The sequence below is a fragment of the Macaca nemestrina genome, chromosome 7, assembly GCF_043159975.1.
Source record: "Macaca nemestrina isolate mMacNem1 chromosome 7, mMacNem.hap1, whole genome shotgun sequence".
In the NCBI taxonomy this organism is placed as follows: domain Eukaryota; kingdom Metazoa; phylum Chordata; class Mammalia; order Primates; family Cercopithecidae; genus Macaca; species Macaca nemestrina.
Window position 1 is genome coordinate 75,229,711 of NC_092131.1, and position 21,493 is coordinate 75,251,203.

At 42.6% G+C, this 21,493-nt stretch overlaps 1 protein-coding gene across 13 annotated transcripts in view; it reads right to left on the reverse strand.

Annotated features, from left to right (window-relative positions):
• The window catches only part of LOC105477952 (neuronal PAS domain protein 3), an 861,371-nt gene extending 844,133 nt beyond the window's left edge, over positions 1-17,238 (reverse strand). For 6 of the 13 annotated variants that reach the window (XM_071099313.1, XM_071099314.1, XM_071099312.1 and 3 more), the window contains exon 1: positions 12,595-13,091. In XM_071099313.1, coding sequence (XP_070955414.1) covers positions 12,595-12,644 — 50 coding nt within the window. In that variant the 5' untranslated portion in view covers positions 12,645-13,091. Of the gene's footprint in view, positions 1-12,594; positions 13,092-16,965 lie in introns of those variants that run through there. The other 7 variants (XM_024791567.2, XM_071099305.1, XM_011734853.3 and 4 more) reach the window with 3 other exon arrangements.
• Between the last annotated feature and the right edge of the window lie 4,255 nt (positions 17,239-21,493).

A 21,493-nucleotide genomic window follows, 5' to 3' on the forward strand; every position in this document is an offset into this window, starting at 1 on the left:
AAGTGCTTTTTAAAAACAAGGTTAAAAAGAAATAAATAACTGTTGTAGTTTGGGTAAATATCTCACTACAGAATTTATTCCTCTATAAATGTTTTAGGAACACACAAAATCTTCAGAGATTAGTTATTCCCTTAAGCAGTTGCCTGTCCATCAAATATTACATTGTTAACTTCCTTCTTCATGGTATATCATCTAGTTTTCCAATATTTCCAGAGTTCTTCTACTGTCTCAATTGAATTTAACAAACAAATGTACTTATCTCCAAACATTTTTAGTATTTTTCTTTAGTGCTACATTGAGTCATGGCATCATAAGTCACTTTAAAATTTAACTTAAGGCATCCCATTGCTTCCATTGCAAAGTCCTCTGGATACTCTTGAAATAAGATGCTTCCTTTCAAAGATGCTTTTATGAAGAAGAATATTTAAACATCCTATATTTTATATGGACTGAAATCTGTATGACAAGCATCATATTTGATATAAAAAATTTATTTAATCATTTTATAAATATGGAATATTTGTAAATGTTAATGCCATTGGAAAAACAATCTGCCATTTATAGTACCTCATCTCATTATTTTATATTATATGTCCACATAATTCAAATCACATAATCATAGATTTTTGCAGCTGGAAGTAGGTATTAGCAACTCAATATGCAAATAAAGAAACTGAGGCTCTCAAAGGTTAAAGAACCTACGTAGAATACAACTTCCTACAAAGATAATGGAAGACTAACACTGGTGACCAGGATTTATGCCATTCCATGCTGCTGCACTAGTTCCCAAGCAGCAAGTAACCAGTGGTAATTCATAATGTATTGCCCTGACAATCTCGATATCCATGGGCTTCTGTCTTAAGTACACATTTATTACTGAGTAATGGAACTCTTGCTTTTTGCCGGCCCATTGCTGTACACAAAGATTGACACCCTTTGGAGCATCTTGACTTTGAGAGCTCTCTACTAACTTCTGTCCTGGTGTATTTTACTGGCAGTTTAAAAATCCTGATTCAGCAACGTTATGGCAATACTATTACAGTTATCTTTTAAAATATACTAAACCACATTAGCTAGAGGGTGGTGTCACTATCATAAAAAGGGCTATGGGCCAATCATTTGTTTCAGTTGCTATGCAGCCACATCCATACGGCACAGATTGAGGCCTCAGGAAATTCTTAACATTCTGAGGTAAATACAAAGACGTGGGAAGATTATTTCTTTTTGTTAAGACTGTTCTACCTAGGTAGTAGTTGTATCACATCTGAAATGGATGCTGAAATGTAGATATACCCAACTTTTTATAGTTATAAGCTTCCCTATGTTTTATTTTTTAAATGATCCTGACTTTTCTCATCCTAAAATCAATAATATATGTGCTGTATGAAATTAAACCCTATGGATGAAACCACAGGCAAGAGCAGTAAAGGTTATGGAAAAATATGCCTTTATAATGCTTCTGTTATCTGTGCTGCTAACTATAACTCTTGCATATATAATTCCATTATACTTTTATAATTCAGGGCTTTGAAAATGCTTTTGAACCATTAATATATTTTCCTGGTTAAAATTCTTTGAGATGTTCTTAACAAGAGTCTTAGATAATGAATTTGGGCAAACTCTGGAACAGTCTTTACAGTATTATCATTCTCATTAATTTTCAGAACTACCCACTGTGTTGAGATGATTGTCATGGACCTAAGACTTCAATTTGGCTAAATATTTTTGCATATATTTCAACATATAAGTAACTAACAGATGTTTAAATGTTAAGTTCATATGGAAGAAATGGTTAAATGTATTTAATCTCATGATTTCTTTGCCACACTAATTCTTATTTTACTATTTCTATATGTATTACACTATTTCCTCTATACTTTGGTGTATAATAAACCAAAAATTCCAAAATTCCTTCAAAGACAATCCTTCAAAACATTCTAGAATTAAGACATCTATGCATATATAAATTTAATATATGTAGCATAACTAACTTTTTTAAAAAGAATACCTTAAACAGTGATATAATTAGTAATATAAAATAATTATTTTTATAAAATATACAGAGTTCATATAAAGCATAGGACTGGATTTTTTACTTTTTTCCTTTATATTTTTAACAGAAAGAATGGTTTCCATTTATATTCTTATTTGGCTTTATCAACCTGATATATACTGCCCTAACCTGCCAGTAAAATATGGGTAGGAGACTAAAAACAATATTACTTTAAGAGAGTTAATGCAGTACACAGTTCCATACTTTCATCTAGTTTATTCTTTTCTCTTTGCCTGTTTGGTTATCTCTGAAGACTGCTTCTGTTTCCATTGTTTCATCCTTTGGCATTCACATATCAGAGCAATAAGTATTTCATTACTGGTTTATCTGTCCAGAGGCTTGAGAAGCGGTAACAATTAACCCTCCCTTCACAGTGATTGATACAGGCTTTGCTTTCAATTTGTTCCACTACACAGATCATGAAATTCTGAATGCAATCATCCTCATTGACCTACACTTTCAAACACACAGCTACAATGAGACTAAAGTAATTATTAAAAGGAACACAGGACTACTGAGATCTGAAACAAAGTCTTTTTAAAATCTGTTAGACGACCTTCTGGTAAAATTGGCAAATTCTGATGCTAAGGAAAATGATAGCTTAGTGTCCCTGTCTGGAAATATTCAATGCAAGCTGATCAATGTATATTATGGTGATTGCATTGGCTGTAGTATGTCCTTAGAAAATACAGAAAGCCATTCTAGAACTGTTAGAAATACATAGAGTTAAACTGTTAACATTGTGCCTTACTCTGTATAAAATTTTTTTAAAGAAACTAAAGTTCCTGATTTCTGTAAAAAGTAAAATACACTGACCATAGCGAAGAATTAAGACTGGAAATGCAATAGTTTTATTGTCCAAGAGTTGCATACCTGAGCCCTACATTTTCCCTCTCCCCTCTCCCTTTAGATGAAGAGTCACAGTAAGAAATGAATACATTTTTCACAAAGTCTGGAAAAATGGCTTCAAATAAATATTAATCTACTGCAATCGATATATATGAGGAATGGAGAGGGGCTGGTAGGAGAGTGGTGACTACAGAACTATATTAAAACAAGGGTTGCAGTTAAAGAAAATCAGGGCAGAAAGCAAGGCAGCAGGCCTGAGGCTCTAATCACAGAACAGAGTGATGGAGATGAACCAATACTGCATGGATTAGCGATGAATTATTTTGAACCGTAATCATATGCCTGCACAGGAGAGACGCAAAAGCTAACCATTGCTCATAAACTGATCTGCTGATTTCCAGAGACAGAAAGAGAGAGGCAAAGAGAGAGAAAAGAATAAATTCATATGCTAAACTAATTCAGAATAATGAAAACCTAAAGATGTGGTTATATTTCAAGTAACATTTTATGTTTAATGTCTGCTACATACTACATAATATGGAGTGTTTCAAATATAAACTGTAAAGTTCTTAGATTCAGACAGGATTAAACCAACCATTTCTTCTAAGATTAGGATGCAATATATGTACTCTACATTCCTCGTTGCCCAATAAAACCATTTTTGGACAACTTTGACATCCCCCAAATATAAATGTTTTAAGTATTTATTTACAAAGAAGAAACAGCATTCAAGAAATTAACTTCCTTTGGATAATGTGAAAAATTCATAGCAAATGAAGATTCAATTGTTAGAACTAATTTTGTTAGGAAGAAAAAAATCAAAACTGCTGGTAGCAAGAGATTCCTGAGATTCTTATGAACAGACTGTTTAAATGAAGAGCACTTTAATCAGTAGAGGAATTCTCACGTTTCTAATGTCTTGCTGTGCATTCTGCAGGTTATAGTAGCAGCTGGTAGAGGTCATATATCTTTTGTGAGCATCCCAAAAAGGCTCACTGCCAGACTGTTAAATTATGAATAAGCAATGAACAAAAGAATGCAGATACGGTGGTGACAAGATAATCCAAGCAAATTTATCTATGACAAATTTCACAGGATTAACAAATTACATTTACACAGAACAATAAAAATGTGCAAAAAAAAAATGATGAGCCTACTTTTCCTTACAGCATTAGGAAAACAAAAAGTCACCAATCCACTGCATACATTTAAGTGTAACTCAATCTAAAGTAAGACATTTATAATGTTCAAGATATCTATGTAACATTTTTCCATTTCAGATAGACATACACAAACATGGTATATCTTATATTTTATATATAATTTATGTTGTAAACAGTGTATATATATGTATCATGTGACTTATATATAAGCTGCGCACACTATATACAAAAATCTTGTATAATTTAAAAAATCATATACATGAATAGAATATATGTTTTTAGAAGTGGATTCTGATGAATAAATTATATTTGTAAAGGGAAAATGTCCCCTCCATCAGCACAATACATACTAGTTAATAAAATATCCTTATTCATTCATGTCTCCATTTTCTAGGACCACAGAGAGAAGTTCTGCAAACAGTTTCAATCATTCCACTTGCCATCATCAAAATACTGCCATCTCTCTGAGTTAAAGTGCTTCTGAATGAAGTTTAGAGCTAGCATCCTTTTCCGCAGTGTTACTTTAGCAGAAAGGAAAATTCAGAGATTTAGGGAAGAGAGTGTTAATTATATCTATATTCACACACAGATGACCCTTAATTCAATATTAAATTCTTTATAATAAAATTCTTTTTATAAATCTTACAAATGAAAACGCCCTAGTTCATCAGCTATGAGGAAATATTATTGAAATGCCCTATAAGTTTATAAAGTGGTCTTAAAATGCCGTGGGACACTACTTTTCAAAATATGCAATTAAGATTTGTAAGTTTAATGTTTTATACTAGGTACCCAACTCACAGTCCTTTAATTCTGCATTAGAATACTGATGATAATATAATACTGTAATCAGATGTAATCTCTTCTAAGATGATCTGACGGCTGTTTAAAATTTTGTAGTCTATTTTTCACTTAATGCTTCCTATTGACTTTTGTTTTTTATCTTCAATATTTCAGTAAAACAACCCTCTAAATTTTAAGTTCTTTGCCACATCTTATAAGGCAACTTATCCTTTCATAAACAAGATATTTGCTGAAGGTAAAAAATGAATCTGATACACAAGCAATTACCTTGCAACCACAAATACTCAAGCAATTCTTATTCAGTCCTTTAAAGCATGAAATTTCTATTATACATGTTATTTTTAAAGAAGCTATTTAGTTGACAATATTACATCCAAAAATGTAATATTGTGGCATGTTTGTCTACTACTGCAATCTTGCATATATTCTGCAATGAACACCCACCCACGTCACATGCTACAAAGTTTCCTAAAGTACAGTTTTTGTTAAAGAACTGTTATGTATCGGACCCTAGGGTTCCTGGCTTAGAGGAAAAAAATGTTACCAAAGCCTAACTTTCCCTTCTTGAAGATGACTCTGCGTGTGTGCGTGCGTGTGTGTGTGTGTGTGTGTGTGTGTGTGTGTGTTGCAGGGATGGGGGAGTAAATAATAACTTACCATTTATGTATTTATTGTGGTCCATTTTAACATGTCATATTTTTAATTAAATGAGTGAATGCATGTAAAGCTCTTAGAAAAGTACCTGTTTATTAGCACACGATGCTATATAAATGCTTGCTGCCACTGTTATAATGCCAGATAATTTGGCAGGAGGCCAACTTGTACAAATCCTTATAAATTTCAAAAGATAATGTCCAGAAATACAGTTAGGTATTAAAATGAGTTATTCAGAAAGCCTTATGAGACTGTTTCCACACAACCAGTGGCAAAAGTATTACAAAATAAAAATGCTTCAACTATAATCTTTAGACAAACTTGTGGCACACTCTGAGCCATGAATTATATGAGCAGAGGGCCTTGAGAACTTCACATGCTGTGACCAAAGAGGCAGATGTACATGGAAACCTGATTCTTCTGACACCACTTAGCTACAAATCTGCCCTAAAGTATGTATAGCTATGGAGTTTGCCCACAAAACTACTGGGACAGTAAAGGGTGAGGTAACGATGCTTTCAATATTGATTCTTTCTCTAATTTCATAAACACTGTATTTCTCCAAACATCTGATGAAGGACCAAAACACAGGGCTATCATTCACTACCCACAGTGAATTGGTCTTTCTGCCATTGGAACTCTCTGATATTGGCTCGGAAATCTCTGAGTTTGGAAAGTCTGAAAACGCAGGCCCTTCCACACTGGTGTTCAGGTACGTTTCTACAAAGACTGTACTGCCTAAGTTCACCTCAGAGACAAACCTGAATTCAGTCTCTAACTCTATCACCTTCCTTGAGAATGCTAAACCTCTATTTTCTCGTGCATAAATGGGGATATCAGCATTTCCCTCCTAGGTCAGTGGGGAAACTAAAGAGAAAATTATTGTGAAGCATGTAATATAGTGTCTGAAACATGGCAGTGTCCAATGTTTATATTATATAATCATCATCATCATATACTATTTTTATTTTTAAATCTCATCAAAATAACTTTTATAAAATTTGCTATAATTTCACTTCAATTTATACAGTATCTTTTCTCACTCCTTCCTCCAGGAGCCTCTAACCACTTTATAGTCACTAATTACAATAGTTTCCAAATTGAATAACTATCCTCCCAGAACATTAAGCTAACAGAAGTGAAAAAAGAAAGCCTTATATTTCTATGAATTCATTACTTCTTACTCTTTTAGAAAAGGGTGTCTTCTGGCTCTCTATAATATTCTATATATCCAATAGAAGGGCAAGCCTATAACCAAAGCAACTGCTCTTACAAGGTATATATTTAGTACTGTACCTGGCACGCATCACCATGGTCCACAGTAGAGGTTCAATAAATGAAGCTGAATGAAAAAACCAGTCAATCATTACATTCTAGGGCCAGGAGAACTGTGGGCCATAATAACATAAGATCTTTATCTTGCTTCTTCTGGTTTCATATACAAGACCACAGCATTTCAATTAATTCACCAAGACACTATGTTTTACAAATGCATACAGAAAACTTCAACTATTGCTTAATGTTGTCACTGCCCTAGTCATTTCAGATACAGTCGCAGTTACTTTATTCTTACTAAGCCATGTCCTGTTTCTGCATTGTAGTATTACTAATATTACCACACATTCTTCTAACTATTCTATCAAACTTAATAGTGCAAACATCCTATTCACACTAATGAGGCCCAGCGCAGTAAAAATACCATTCAGTTACAGTTGGTTTATTACACTGACCAATGAGGAGGAAAAAAAGGCTACTATTTACTAGGAAAATACTAACATCATCGAATGCAAACAATTGGATTTTCCCATAAATTCTAGTTCTTACTAATCATAGATTTATATATTTAAAGTTTCACATATTCCATTATGTGCAATTTTGATAGCATTTAAAATTTAAAGAATAATATTTAATCAACTAAAATTTAACATACTAACTTAGTTACTAAGTTTCAGCTTTATTCATCCTAAGCAGTTAAAGACATGTCTATAAAACACCTGAAGTTAGACCGTAGCCCCAATACAATGCAGAACTTTTAAAAATCAATTAGAGTGATTAAATGTTATAAGCAGAAAAAGTGACTGTGTAAACATAGCATGGAGGTGGTGGGGGCTAGTTCTGCTTTCATGTGGGTTAATTTTCTTTAAATTTAGTGACATTCTGCATAAGATACAGGTTTACTAGAATTTTAGAAAAACAAAAACAGATTAACGTTACATTAAGGTCATTATTAATAGTAAAGCACTTAAGGAAGTTAGTAAAGGAAAGCATTCAAAGGATTTTGAAATTTTTGTAATATACTCTCCATAAATATCCCCAAATAAAGGCCAGGCACAGTGGCTCATGCCTGTAATCCCAGCACTTTAGGAGTCTGAGGCAGGCAGATCACCTGAGGTCAGGAGTTTGAGACCAGCCTGGCCAACATGGTGAAACCCCCATCTCTACTAAAAATACAAAAATTAGCTGGGTGTATTGGCATGTGCCTGTAATCCCAGCTATTTGGGAGGCTGAGACAGGAGAATCACTTGAAGGCAGAGGTTGCAGTGAGCTGAGATTGTGCCAGTGCACTCCAGCATGCCTGGGCAACAGAGCAAGACTCTGAAAAGACAGACAGAGACAGAAAGAGAGAGAGAGAGACAGAGAGAGAAAGAGGCAGAAAAGAAAGAAGAAATCCCCAAATATGAAGACCTACAGCTTAAGAAAATAAATAATGCTTCCCCAAAAGTGTTGCTTCACAGAAGCCATAGAAAACCTCACCACAGAGCAGGGGATCCTAGCAGCAGGTCCCACTTCAAACAGACACAATTTTAACATACCACTGAATCCCAGACCAGGATCTGGGGCAGGGAAAAGGAGTAAGGTGGTTCACAGGTATTCTGGCATTCTCATAAAATAGCTATATTACAGTATAGGGGCAGCCATTGGGTAGAAGAATTACAGGGGAAAATCAAAATTCATATGACTAAAATTATCAAACTACTCCAATTTGTGGATTATATTTGAAGTACAGTATAAGTCTTACCAATTCATTACTGAGATATTAATTGCACATCACTTTTAGCCATATTTTTAAGACTATATAAAGACACAGAAACCAAAACCTTACTAATAATACTACTAGGTGCTGAAAATACCTCATGTAACTTAAAAAAAAAAAAAAGTATCAAATAATGTTGAATTCAGGTTTGCTCATTTGCTCACTGTAAGGAATCAAATCCAGTGATTAGCATATTGTGCATGTGGAGTAGTTATATGCCTTTCAATTCATAAATCAGAAATTGGACATCTGAAAAGATGTTGTAATGTGGGAGGGCCTTACATAATAATAAAGGTCATTATAACTCCTGGCTCTGGAGCTATACGATCTAATATCCTCTCTGGTGGATCATGATATGCCCATGCATTACAGTTCTTGTTGACAGTCTGTTGCCTTGGAAATATTTCATTATTTCAGTTTTTCCATTTGTAGACCCTTGGCCTTGTGATATGAAGGCCATCCTATTTCATATTTTCGATTATCATTCAAGCAATCTTTTGGAGCTATTTATATATATAAGCAAGTGTTAGACAATGCATATAATCATTTATCATCCCTATTTAAGCTTATACTGTAGATAGAAATACCTCCAAAAAACAGTCTCCACCACCTTTACTTTTTCAACCAAAAGCCTTGTGCTACTGGGATATGCTTTGCAAATCAGCATGGGCATATCACATGCTTGACACTTCTCTCTGTCTAATTTTCTTGGTTATACATCCACATAGTAGAAAAACTTTGTGGTAGCGCTATATAATTTGCAGTCTATTGGAGTTTAAAGAAAATCAAACAAGTTTATGTACACAAGGTTTTCAACTTGTTCTTTCAGGCTCTAAAGAGGCACTTTCTGTATATATAACTCAGAGAAATTTAAGAAGCACTAAATAGTAACCAAAGACATTATCAAGAATGAGCTTATTTTTCTGAAATTTACATTATAAACATTACTATAAGGAAATGACTTTGGTACTGAATTATTTTACACAGGTTAGATATTTCATAAATAAATGAGACAATTCAAAAGATATATTTTTCTCTGTTTCTGCTTACTAATATATTTGAAAAGCAGTAAAGAATACATTGTCCATAAATGCCTCTGTGAAATCAATGATTTGGAAAACATTTTTTTAAATAAATAGGAGGATACTATTTAAAACATATCCACAGAAAGTCATCTTTTATAAACATATTTGTGTTCAACTGCTACAGGGAAATACTACTATTAACCAACAAGTTCTAGGCACAATGTGCAAATAAAGGTGGAATTATTCACTTACTTGAAGCAAGTAGTATGAAAAACAGCCCCCTCCTGAACAAACCATCTGATTTCCCATTTCTCATTACAAAACCAAATCAACTTACATGTGTAATGTTTACACTTAAAGTGTTAAGAGCATTTAAAACCCTGATAACAGAGTGAACCCTTGGGGCATAAAACAACTGTTTGGATAAGGGGCCAAGTTGGTGGTTACTGCCTTTTGAAAGGCTTAGTTTATAACTCCTTCCTTCCTATCTTCTACAGTGCTCCTTCTGCCCCGCACCCGGCTGTTACTCCTCCTTCTCCATACAGGTTAAACCTTCTCAGATCCAACCTTTAAAATGACAGCATCCAAGCTGAACAAGAAGATGCTATTAAAGGGCATTAAATTAAATACAGTATATCCTCCTACAACTTCAATCAGAATTTCAGACCAAGTGTTATTTAGTTCAGCTCTCAAGTGGAGCAGAATAACAAATCGCACACTTTGATTTACCTTCTTCGAATGCCAAATGGAGACAGGTGATAAAGAAAGCACTCATGCACAGGCTATGAAGTTTCCTCTAGAAATTAATTCTATCTCTGAGATTCTTATCTCAGAGAAATTCCCAAAATGGCACACAAATAGGCCTCTGCTAGAGAGATTACTGGGGCCATCCCAGTAAATACATTTATTAACAACACAACTGGGAGGGAGGGAGGGAGGGAGGGAGGGAGGGAGGGAGGGAAGGAAGGAAGGAAGGAAGGAAGGAAGGAAGGAAGGAAGGAAGGAAGGAAGGAAGGAAGGAAGGAAGGAAGGGAGGAAGGGAGGAAGGGAGGAAGGGAGGAAGGGAGGAAGGGAGGAAGGGAGGAAGGGAGGAAGGGAGGGAGGGAGGGAGGGAGGGAGGGAGGGAGAGGGGGGGAACCAATTATAAACTTCTGATTTCAAAAAGTATTCATGTTAGATAAAAAATAGTTTTTAAAATCCTTGCACAACGCTCTGAGAAATTTTTTTTACTACAAGAGTAAAGTAATATGTGAATTCTTCATGAAACACTGATACTTCTTAAGAAGTAAATGCTCATTTTAGCTATATGAGTTATCAGATTTTCTACAGTTTGGGAGCAATAGTTAATGCTATACACATTTAACATCTTTAAAAACTGGATTTTGTATGATTTACTCCCTGATACATGATGTTTACAGAATCATCTCGCGTTTAGAACTAGTCAATTATGTATCTACTAAACAAAAGTATTCCTTAATCCTGACAATTCTGCCTTCCCTATTGTATGAAAGAAATAAGCAACAGTACAATATAAGCTTTTTAAATGAATGGATGCCTGAATATCTCCTTATCGTCTTCTGATGTAAGCTATAGGTTAAATATTATGTTGCATCAAAAATAAAACTATGTTATAATAATTAAATCTTGCAACTAAGCACACCCCTTGTCTTCAAGTTCACTTAAGCCTGTGAGGAAAATCAACGCGCCTGCTGCGGGTGGGGGTGCATATATCTGACTGTATTTGTTTTCCTCATGAATCAATGGGTAACATTTCATGCTTCCTACTGCGCCTTTCCTCTTCGGAGACAGAAAGAGATATCCACTTTGCTCAAACCAATATGCTATATACAATTAATGTCATTAACGCTGCCAATTAATAGTAAATAGGATTCCAAAGAAAGTAGGCTGGGTGGACAGCAGGAGGGAAAACCACGTTGGTGGTGATGGGGAGGGGGTGCTGAGTTACTCTGAAAATCTATCAATGCTACTCACGTAGGACAGTTACGGGTATTTTGAACACAAACTCCCTTTTCCTGTGGCTGTACTAGTTTAACTAACTTCAAACAGACATGCTCCACTGAGCCCCTTGCCTGGATATGCAATTCTCACCAGGAACTTTTTAAAACACAGATCCCCAAACAGTAACTAACGGGGCATAGATGCTCCAACTGCTGACACATTTTGGATCTCGCTGTTTGTTTGCTTATTTGGATTTGAGGGTTTTCTTCTTTATTTTTCTTTTTCCTTTGGGAGGGGCATGGAGGGGAGGGAAAGATGAGAGCGGAGGGCAGAGCGGGAGACCCACAAGTTGCCGAGCGGAGGGCGCAGCCCGGGAGGCGGGGAGGCGGGGAGGCGGCGAGGCGGCGGCCGCGCTCCTCTGGGCTCGGCCCGGCCTAGCTACTCGCGCGGAGACGGAGCCGGAGCCGGAGCCGGCCCCTCCGCGACACATTCCGGGCCTGGCGCTAGCTCCGCGCTCCCCGCCCCCGGCCTCCTCCTCCTGCTCCTCGCCTCCTCCCCCTGCTCGCCGCCTTCCCTCCCCCTCCCCAGCCTTATTCCCTTCCTCGAGAGCAGCTGCCAGGGGACCTGCGGCGGCCCCGGGGATCCCCGGCCCCCCACCCTCGCTGCTGCTCCCGTCACAAGGCAGCGCCTTCGCATCTCTGTTTGTTTCTCTTTTTCTTTTTCTCCTTTTCTGTTTCTTTCTTCTTTTTTTCTTTTTTTTTTTTTTTTTTTTTTTTTTTTTTTTTTTGTCAGCGAGTCACTCTATTCGCCGAGCCGAGGAGGTGCGACTGCTCAGAGAGCCCGGCCGCCGCCAGAGCCGCTCGCTGCCGCAGCCGCCGCGGGGACAATGCGCGGGGCCCCGGGCGAGCGCTGCGCCCAGACGAGGTCCCCGCGGGCTCGCGGCCCAGGAGGCGGGCGGGCGGCGGAGCTGGGCCCTCGGCGGCGGAGGCGGCGGCGGCGGCGGCGGCGGGAGCAGCGGCCCGGCGGCAGGTTCAATAAACAGAAAAGTGTTACCGTTCTCGCCTGGAAGGATCCTGCTGAAAGCTGGGCTTGGTGGGCGCCATCTTCCTGCTATTTTTTTTCCTCTCTTACTTTTTGCCTTTCTCCCCCCTCCCGGGTGGGGGGCGTGGGCGGGCGGGGGTGTGCGTGTGCGTGGGGTGGCGGGAGAGTGCGGCCGTGCGCGGCGCTCTGGGCTGCCCGGCGGGCGGCGGCCGAGGCTGGGGCCGTGGCCGTGGCCGTGGCGGCGGCGGCGGCGGCGGCGGCGGCGGCGGCGGCCGTGCTGTTGAGGCGGGGAGGCTACGGAAAAGTAGTGGGGCCAGAGCCTCGCCGGCGGCCGGTCGTTCCCTCGCGCCGCCGGTGCTCCCAGGCGTGGGTCGCCGCCTCCTCCGCCGCCTGCGCCTTCTCCTCCCGCTGCTCGCCGGGCGCCGCCGCCGTCCATGCGCCGCAGAGCGCCCGCGGCCCGGGCCGCCCCGGCTCCCGAGGCATGCCCGGCGCGGAGACAGGCGACCGGCGGCGGCGGAGAAGAAGGAGGAGGGGGAGGCGGCGGCGGCGGGGGGAGGCGGCGGCGCGGTCCCGCGGGCTGCCCGGCCCAGGGCCCCGCCGCCTCCAGGTTCTCACCCCCGCGCCACCACCCGCGCCCCCCCGTCACCCCTTTCTACCACCCGGAGCCACCCGGTGGCAGGTGGGGCGCACACCCTCCCGGCGGGGGGCGCGGGGTCTAGGCCAGGAGGAGCGGGGAAGGGGAGGACACGCAGGGGGTTCCAGCTTGACCGCTGTGAAAGTATTTCTGGGCATTTTCCAGCTGCTTTGCTCCAGAGCGCTCTCTCGCACGCAGACACACACACCCCCCCTTGTCTCTCTCTCTCTCTCTCTCTCTCTCTCTCTCTCTCTCTCTCTCAATCTCTCTCTCTCTCGCTCGCTCGCTCTCTCTCTCTCGCTCTCGTTGGGGGACTGGAAGGCTCCGCTGCCGGCGCAACAACGCCACTCAGTTGCAGTTTCAAACACTTCCCTTCTCTGGAGTATTGCAGCCAGGAAGAAAGAAAGAAACAGCAAAAGGAACTGGGAGGCCACGGGAGCGAGCTGGGGCAGGACACAGTCCCGGGAGCTCCTTGGGGGCAGCGGAAATCAATGCGGGTGGGGGGTGCGCTGGCCCAAGAGCCCCGTGGGCGGCGCAGCAACAGCACAAGCACCTTGTGGCTCTGGGGCTCTCAGCAGCGTTCCCAAAGCCGGAGCATCTGCATCAGTCACGGACGTACAGGAGTGCAGACCCCAGGGTTCACAGGTGAATCCCCGCGCCTTTAAACTCACATATGGAAGCCCCTCCCGACTCGGGTCCTGGGACCTGGGACCGGACTGCGCCCTCTGGGATCTAGCCCAGCCGCACCCCGGTTTGACAGTTCAGCAAGGCCTAGAGAAAGGCTGGCTACTCAGTCCAGGGCCCGCGCTAGATTCCTGTTACCTGGGTAGACCCTGGTCAGTGCGTTTTCTCCACTAAACCAATCAGAAGCGTGTGGACAGCTTTTTACGCAGAGACTTGGGTCAGTCATGTGTCAACCAGGCAAGTAGAAAGGACTCCCAAAGCATTTCCACTTTGAATGAATGAAAGCGCCTGATGGAAAACATCAGTCCTGTGTGAGGTTCTGCATTTGACTTTAAACTTACGAAAAAAAATAAAGACCTGAAAAGGGGTCCTCCATTCAGTCTCTACGACTCCAGTAAAGTAGGGCTGGGAGTTGGAAACTTCCAACGAACACATAAATGTTTTTCGTGGTAGAGGTGTTTAATCTGCATGATGGTGTTTTAAGTTCTCTTTGGAGTACACTCTACAGGTAGGAGAGAATGAGAAATGAACTGGAGTGGAGAGTGTTATGGACAAGATATACATGGGCTGGCAGAGAAGGGAAAAAGTTGCCAGTTCAAAGTGTTGGCTCCAGGACACCCAGTCTAGGGGGTTTCTGCCCCAAGATGACAAATAAGAGAAGCTTGTAGTCTCCCAACAGGCCACTCTTTGCTTGAAAAACCCCCACTCCTGTCACTCCCGCGGCAGACTCCTCAAAAGTACTTAAAAATAATTTTTTGGTAAAATGATATGTCACCATTCACTTAACAAATCCAGATGGAAACAAATCCAAGCGGAAACTAAGTCTGTCCCTCAGAACCCCACAATCCTGTTGAGGTGCCAGAGGACAGGGGACTCCTGACTCAGACCCTACCTGCAACACCTACCAATGACCTTGCCCTACACGGCTCACTCTCTGCCCCCCTCCCCCTATTTTAACTAAAAGACAGTAACAGGTGTCATCATGTCTTAGCAACAAAATCAAAGAAGTCTACATTTTTCACAGCTATCATCTTCTCTTCTGTCAATATAACACAAAAATCGAAGGAGGGAATAATGCACCCCAAAAGCTAAAGTTTAGAGATGCTAGAAAAAAAAAAAAAAAAGCCTTAGTCTTTAGAACTGCAGTGGAATTCAGAGACTTCATAAGGGACCCAAATTCAGAGTTGAAAGTGGAAAGCACCAATGCAGCTCTCAGTGTTGAGGTGGCAGACTGTAGGGGACTGCCCCTGGTGCTCCTGCCTTGAGGGAAAATTGTCTCTGAGGTGATCTTTATGGTAAGGGATAACAACACTCAGAGCAAACCTGATGGCAGAAAATTCCTAAACCCCCACCCCTTTATGCTCAATTTATATGGTATAGGTTAGCTCAAGTTCCCGGAGGTCCCTGAAATCTTCCAAAGGCCATCTGACACTTCTGACCCTTGACTCCCTACTTCACAGACCATACTACTGTGACCATTGCCTGCACTTCCTAGTTAAAGTGACCGCCAGATTCTATTGTCATTTAAATGTTGTATAAGTGACCAAAAAAAAACATACCTGAACCATGAAAAGGAAAAATCTCATTCTTTTCTAGTCTTTTATGTTTGAAAGAGACCCAGATCTTTTGTATTAAAGGTTCCTGTAATCACTGAAGTAAAACAAGACTAAAATAATTTAAATCAAAAATCTCTTTGACAAGGAATAACCCCTTTTTGAGTTATTTTCCAAACTCTTAAAAAAAAAAAAAAAGAAAAAAACTTCAGGCAGTACACAGAGCATATAATGAAGGCTTCTACAGAATATCTGGAATACTGGGCATCAACTTGGAAAACACTCAATGTGTTATGCAAAATCTGCTCTGGTCACTGGGCCATTGGTTGGAAGGCACAAAATATGGCAGTGATAGATTATCTTAACCTTTTCAGTTTAAATACTGTTGGTTCAAATCAAAGGTTCTCAAATCAATGAAGTTTGAAATACAAGGTAAAAATAGGAACTGTTATTTGAATTATGCATTGTGTATATTTTAAGTTAAATGCCATTGGCAAATCTCTCAGATGTTTAATCGTGTGCAATCTGGGAAACACAAATATTTAATTTCACACTTTCATGTGCTCTTTTTTCTTCCATCTTTTATAAAACCAAGCCCCACAAATGGGGAGTTTACCTTTCACAGTACATTGTTAGTTTTTCTCAGCGCATTTTTGTGGATTACATTTTCAGTAAAATCTTGGAACATCAAAAGTTGTCCTCAGGAAAAACTTCAGGGTTCTAAAGCTGTTGGTGGTGGTAAATTGCTTTCCCTTTCTTTCCTAATTGAATCAAATTACTATTTCAATGTCAAATACATAATTTTTAAGAAAAATCTATAAATACTTTTAAGAGAAATACAAACAAATAATGCTTTAAAACTTCCTTCTCACCACCTACCCTGACTTTGTAAAATTTGCTTCCTAACTTGTATTTCTGAATCTTAGGCATTTGCATTATAATGCGTTTAAGATGAATACTTAACAGCGCCGAGGAGACTCGGATTTCATGCTGTATTTCCCTGTAGTAACAGGTGACATGATAACACTGTTATGTAGAATTCCAATCTACAGCTACACGTGAAAATCGTTCCTATTCTGTTTGGAAACAAATGATCAATCAGCCTCCAGTGATCAATTGCCCCCCTAGCTGTCCGTCTGCGCGGGTCCGCATCCGGCTGGGGCATTGAGAAAATTCCACTGGAAAGGGATGAGGATCCTAAACTTTGCAAAAGCACCTTGTGCGGCGTCTCAGACTTCGCTGCAACTCCTCCGCTACTCGGGGCTGAGGCTCTGGATTTGGGGGCCAGGCAAAGGGCAAAGCATGATTTCACTTCGCCAGCGCACTGGAGTGCTTTTCAATCCACCAAAGTGAAGTGTGTTTTTCTTCCTCATCTGTAGATAACGAGGGGCAGGCAAAGTGAGCCCTGGCAATGTGCATGTGTGTTGTAAGACACAAAACAGGAGGCAAAGTGAGTCCCACCCAAGCACCCCGGGGCGGGGGCACTATCCCAGTCCAGGCGGGACTACTCACCGCTGCTGGTAGGAGGTGATGCCCTGGACGTTCTGCGGGGTGCCGTTGGCCGCGGCGCCGGCCCTCCCCATGCCCGCGCCGGCCGGCACCCCCGCGGCCGCCCCGCCGGCCGCCGCGGCCGTCACCTGCACGCTGAAATCCGGAAAGATTCGGATCATCGCCGCGGCTTCGGCCCCCGGGCGCGGCGGCTCTGGGCACGGGCTGGCGGGGGTTCGGGCTCGGGCTCGGGCGGCGGCAGCAGCAGCAGCGCGAGCAGCGGCGGCGGCAGCAGCGGAGCCAGGCACCAGCCTGCAATCCCATTAGTGAGCCGCGGCCACTGTGCGCCGCGGAGAGACGCTTTGATGTGCGCGCAGCGGGCTGGGGTGGGGGGGTGCCGCGAGCGCGAGGAGGAGGTGCGGGGGGCGTGCGAGGGACTTGCAAACAGCAAAACGTGTCGGGGTGGGGCCTTTTTTCCCTTTTGGGGGGCGGCGGTGCTCCCCCCTCTTTCCAGGATGTTGCTCTCACTGGCTGCTCCGGCTGCGCCGCGCGAGCCCAGCTGAGGGAAGAAGGGGAGGGGGTGGCGGAGGAAGGATGCACCGGGAGGCTTGGCGAGGACTTGGCCGGTGCAAGGGAATGACCGGCAGCGGAGGGTGCGTTTCTTTCCCGCCCCCCTCTACACACACACCCACACACACACACGCCGCGCACTTCCGACCCAAAGTGCAAGACTCAGGCGCGCTCTCTCTCCCCTCCTTTCTCTAGAGAAATAACCACCATCCAGGCAAGCTCGCGCCTCCCGCGGCTTCCAGCAACCTGGAAGCCAGCCCGCGTGTGCAGGAATGGGGGCGTAGAGCCTCCCTTCCTGTCCGGAACCCCACTCTGCCCGTCTTATGCACATCAGGCAGCGCGAGGGCTGCCAAGCGCAAGTTGGGCTCCTCAAGAACTTGATACTTATCGAGGAGGGATGGTGTGCAAAGACGGAGAGAAAAAAAGAAGCCGCTTTTGTGCAATGGAGAGTTTGTTCTCCTTGTAAGAATGGGCTCTTCCCGCTACTGGTGGGCGGGCGGGTTGGTCCTGGACAAACTTGTGAGGTGAGGACTGTAGGTCCGGCTAGAGGGATCCGGTTGTGCCCCGATGACCCACCTCTATACGCCCCTTTCGACCGATGAAACGAATAAATTAGCAGCCACCACTGAGACGAACTCTGCAAATTCCAACCACCAGGGAAACAAAAAGAGAAAACACGTGCATTTATTTCCTCGCGTCTCTCAGTTACTTCTCCACACTATTACATCAATGTTTCTTTAAGGGGTGAGGAGGCATGCCTGCGGTTTGGGTGAGCCTTTTTAAGTGACGACTTGCATTCCTTTTCACTCGGCTAGTGGGTGGGGGCGGTAGGAGTTGATCGTTTCCCCCACCCCCTGCCCAGGACCCCCGTTGTCCCACTTCCTCCTCTTTCTTCCGGCTCGCGAGCCGGGAGTGGAGTTGCGGGCGGTGGGCGCAGTCTCCTTCGGGATGAAGGGCTCCAGCTCCCCTCATCTTGCGCGCGCCACCCTCGCCCCCTTTGCTGGTGCGGCTGGTGCTTGCCCCTTCTTGTCCTTGCTCCTTCCCACTTCCTGCACGCCAAGGCCCGGGCCCCACAGCCGCAGCCAGGGGACGAGTGGCCGGCCGCCTTGCCTTCCGCAGGAACCCAAGTTGGGATCGGCTTAGCGTGGTGACCGCGGCCGCGCCGCCCCAGCCCTCGGCCAATAGCGCCTCGCCCGGAGAGGCACCTGCTTAACCCTTTGAGCCTAGGGCGCAGCCGGCAGGCCGGGACACAGAGGGGCAGGGCGGATTGGCCAGAAGTTGCCAAGGCCGAGAGTGACACAGGCCGCCCAGCCCAGCGTCCCCGCACACGGTGTAGGGGCCAGACGCCTGCCCTTGCCGCAGACCCGGGCGTCCCCTCCCACCCTGATGGCTCTCGGGAAACAGCCAACCCGCACAAAGGCGAGCCTTTGCCCTGGCGGCGTCCCGCGCCTGCCGGGGCAACCTCTGAACTCCCCTAACCCAAGTCAGTTTCCGGAGGCGCCTCCTGCGCCCGGCAGCCGCTGGGAAACAGAGGGAGGGAGCCCCAGCTCTCGCTGGCCGGGCCCACGGCGCAGCTGCGTTTCCATTTTCCTTTCAAAGAAAATGCTTTGGACGGCAGATAATACCAGGAGATATGAAACTGCTTCGTCCCCCACGTGTTGCACGTAAAAAGAATCGTAATGAGCATCTGTGTGAGGGATCCCACGAATTTGTTGAAGACCTAACCGAGGTCCTGACTCCCTCCTTCCCGAGAAGAAATCATTTTCTAGCTTATCGGCATTCATTTCGGGGATACTTATTGTGCAGAGGCCAAACGCAAGGTCTTTGGGCCGGGATTGTGGTCATGGGGGCGGAGGCCGGGCTGGTGGAAAAGATTTGATCACAGAAGTGGGTCCTCATCCCACGCGGAGCACACAGCGCTGGGCGTCGCAGGTTGACGTGCATCTCAGCGCGCTCTCCTCCCTACCTCTCGGGCTATGAAAAGATCACAAATACCACTCCTTGGCTCTGCGCAGGCTTTCTCAGAGCGAGAAATGGGAGTTTATGCCAATTCGAGAGCGGTCAGGAATGTTTTAGGGATTGGGAAAAGTTTCTTTCTCTGACTGCATTGGTCAAGGCCGGCGGTATTGTAGGCCAAAGGAAGTCTAGTATGTAAATGACTCATGAATGAGGCTAAAAATGAACCCCGATGCAGGCGGTGCCTTTCTATAAAATAGCTTTTAATTGTTGGCCCATTGTGGGGTGGTGCTGTGCCTGCCACAGATGTCTAGGCCAACCAGTTGATGGAGGCTTCCAGCAAGTGGCTCCTGGATCCACGTGTACTCCAGGAATGTAATGCAATATTCCACCTCGATCCTGTGCATCCAGAGGCAGCCTCAATGTGCCAAGTGAGTCAAAGGAGGGAAAAGCCCTCTGTGGCCAGAAGTGCAGAACTTTTAGATTAGTGTCCCTTTTAAAGTCTTTCTGCACAGTCAACGAGTTATATTTACAAAGAATATTACTGCTCTTCTTTGTTTCAATACCAATTCTATGACTAGAAGAGCCCAGCAATAACATTTTATTCACTACTTATTTTACAAAATCGTTATTTTACACTACTTATTTTACAAAAATGTATCACCCTGTTTCCTGTCACTTTTGGAGGGCAATTTTTTCTTGGAAACCCAAAGGGCAAAATTGCCCCAATGGAAAGAAAATGTGAGATTTGTTGTTGGACATTTAAAACTACATAAACTGAAGCCTTTTCAATTATGCTTTGTTATCAAAATAGTTTAATGAGCACATTCAACTTCAAAGTTCCAAGCTTTCAATTACCCATCTTTACGAGAATTAATATGGCTCCTGCCCTCCAGAAAGTTTGTTTTCTAAAACAGGAATACACAAAATACTCAAAGAAGATTTGCACAGTAGGTTACCTTACAATGCACTTGTTAAGTCTGTTTCAGTATTTTATCCTTACATGTATAGTTTCAGAAGGTCGGTTTGCATGCATGAGAGACAAATTCCTTATTGGATCTGCTTATCTCCATGTTCATTAAGGACCTTAAGCAAAATATAAGTTTATTCTCTCATTAGTAATTCAGATTTCATTACTCTGCTCCTTCAGTTAAAATCTTTACATGCTAGCAGCTGTTTTGAAATATTTTGAAAGTTGCTTTGGCATTCACCCAACCAAAAGGACTCCAGTTAGCACTAACCTGTATACTCTCTCATTTTATACCCCTGCCACATCTAAATTTCAGTGCATGTAGAGACTTGGAAAAATGATTATATGATGTTTTAACCCCAAATACATGCATGTGATATATAGATACACAGTTACATATTTACATCTTTATCCTTGTCAGTGTACAACTGTGCCTTTTACTCATACAATACAAATATCTATTCTCTGAAAATTCATTTCCATGTACTTAAATTGTTTGACTTTGAATTTTCACTATTTCCTGTCAGAAGGTGCCAATGGCAGGTAGGAGAGAGAAGCCTACAAAGCCTGAATGTATCTAATTTTTGCTTCAATTTACTCAGATATTTAACAAGAAAAAAATGTATACAGAGATCAGGATAAGGTAAAGCAAAACAACCTAAGTAGAATAAAAATACTGTAGGTAGTATATAAAGAAAAAAATGCTTTCCTTGGAAATGTTAGATGTTTTTACTGAAGTGATTATGCTGCAAAAAGGGTTTTTTGTTTTTTTTTTTTTTCTATAAAGAAACTCTCATAATTTCCAACAACCTGAGAGTTGAGTCTTTATTACAGGAGAAGCCATGAACTAGTATTACACAGTGCCTCCATCATCTCTTGCAAAGAAGATTTTTACATTCTGTAGAGGGCTTAAATCTTTGATTTAACCAATTTTCCATCTTTGCTCCTCAATCCAAATGGAATTCTAGCTCTTACTGCTAAATTTGCCATTCTATTAATATGTCCTTAGTACATTCAAAAGCAAAACAATAATGTCAGGGGAGGAAAACAACCATA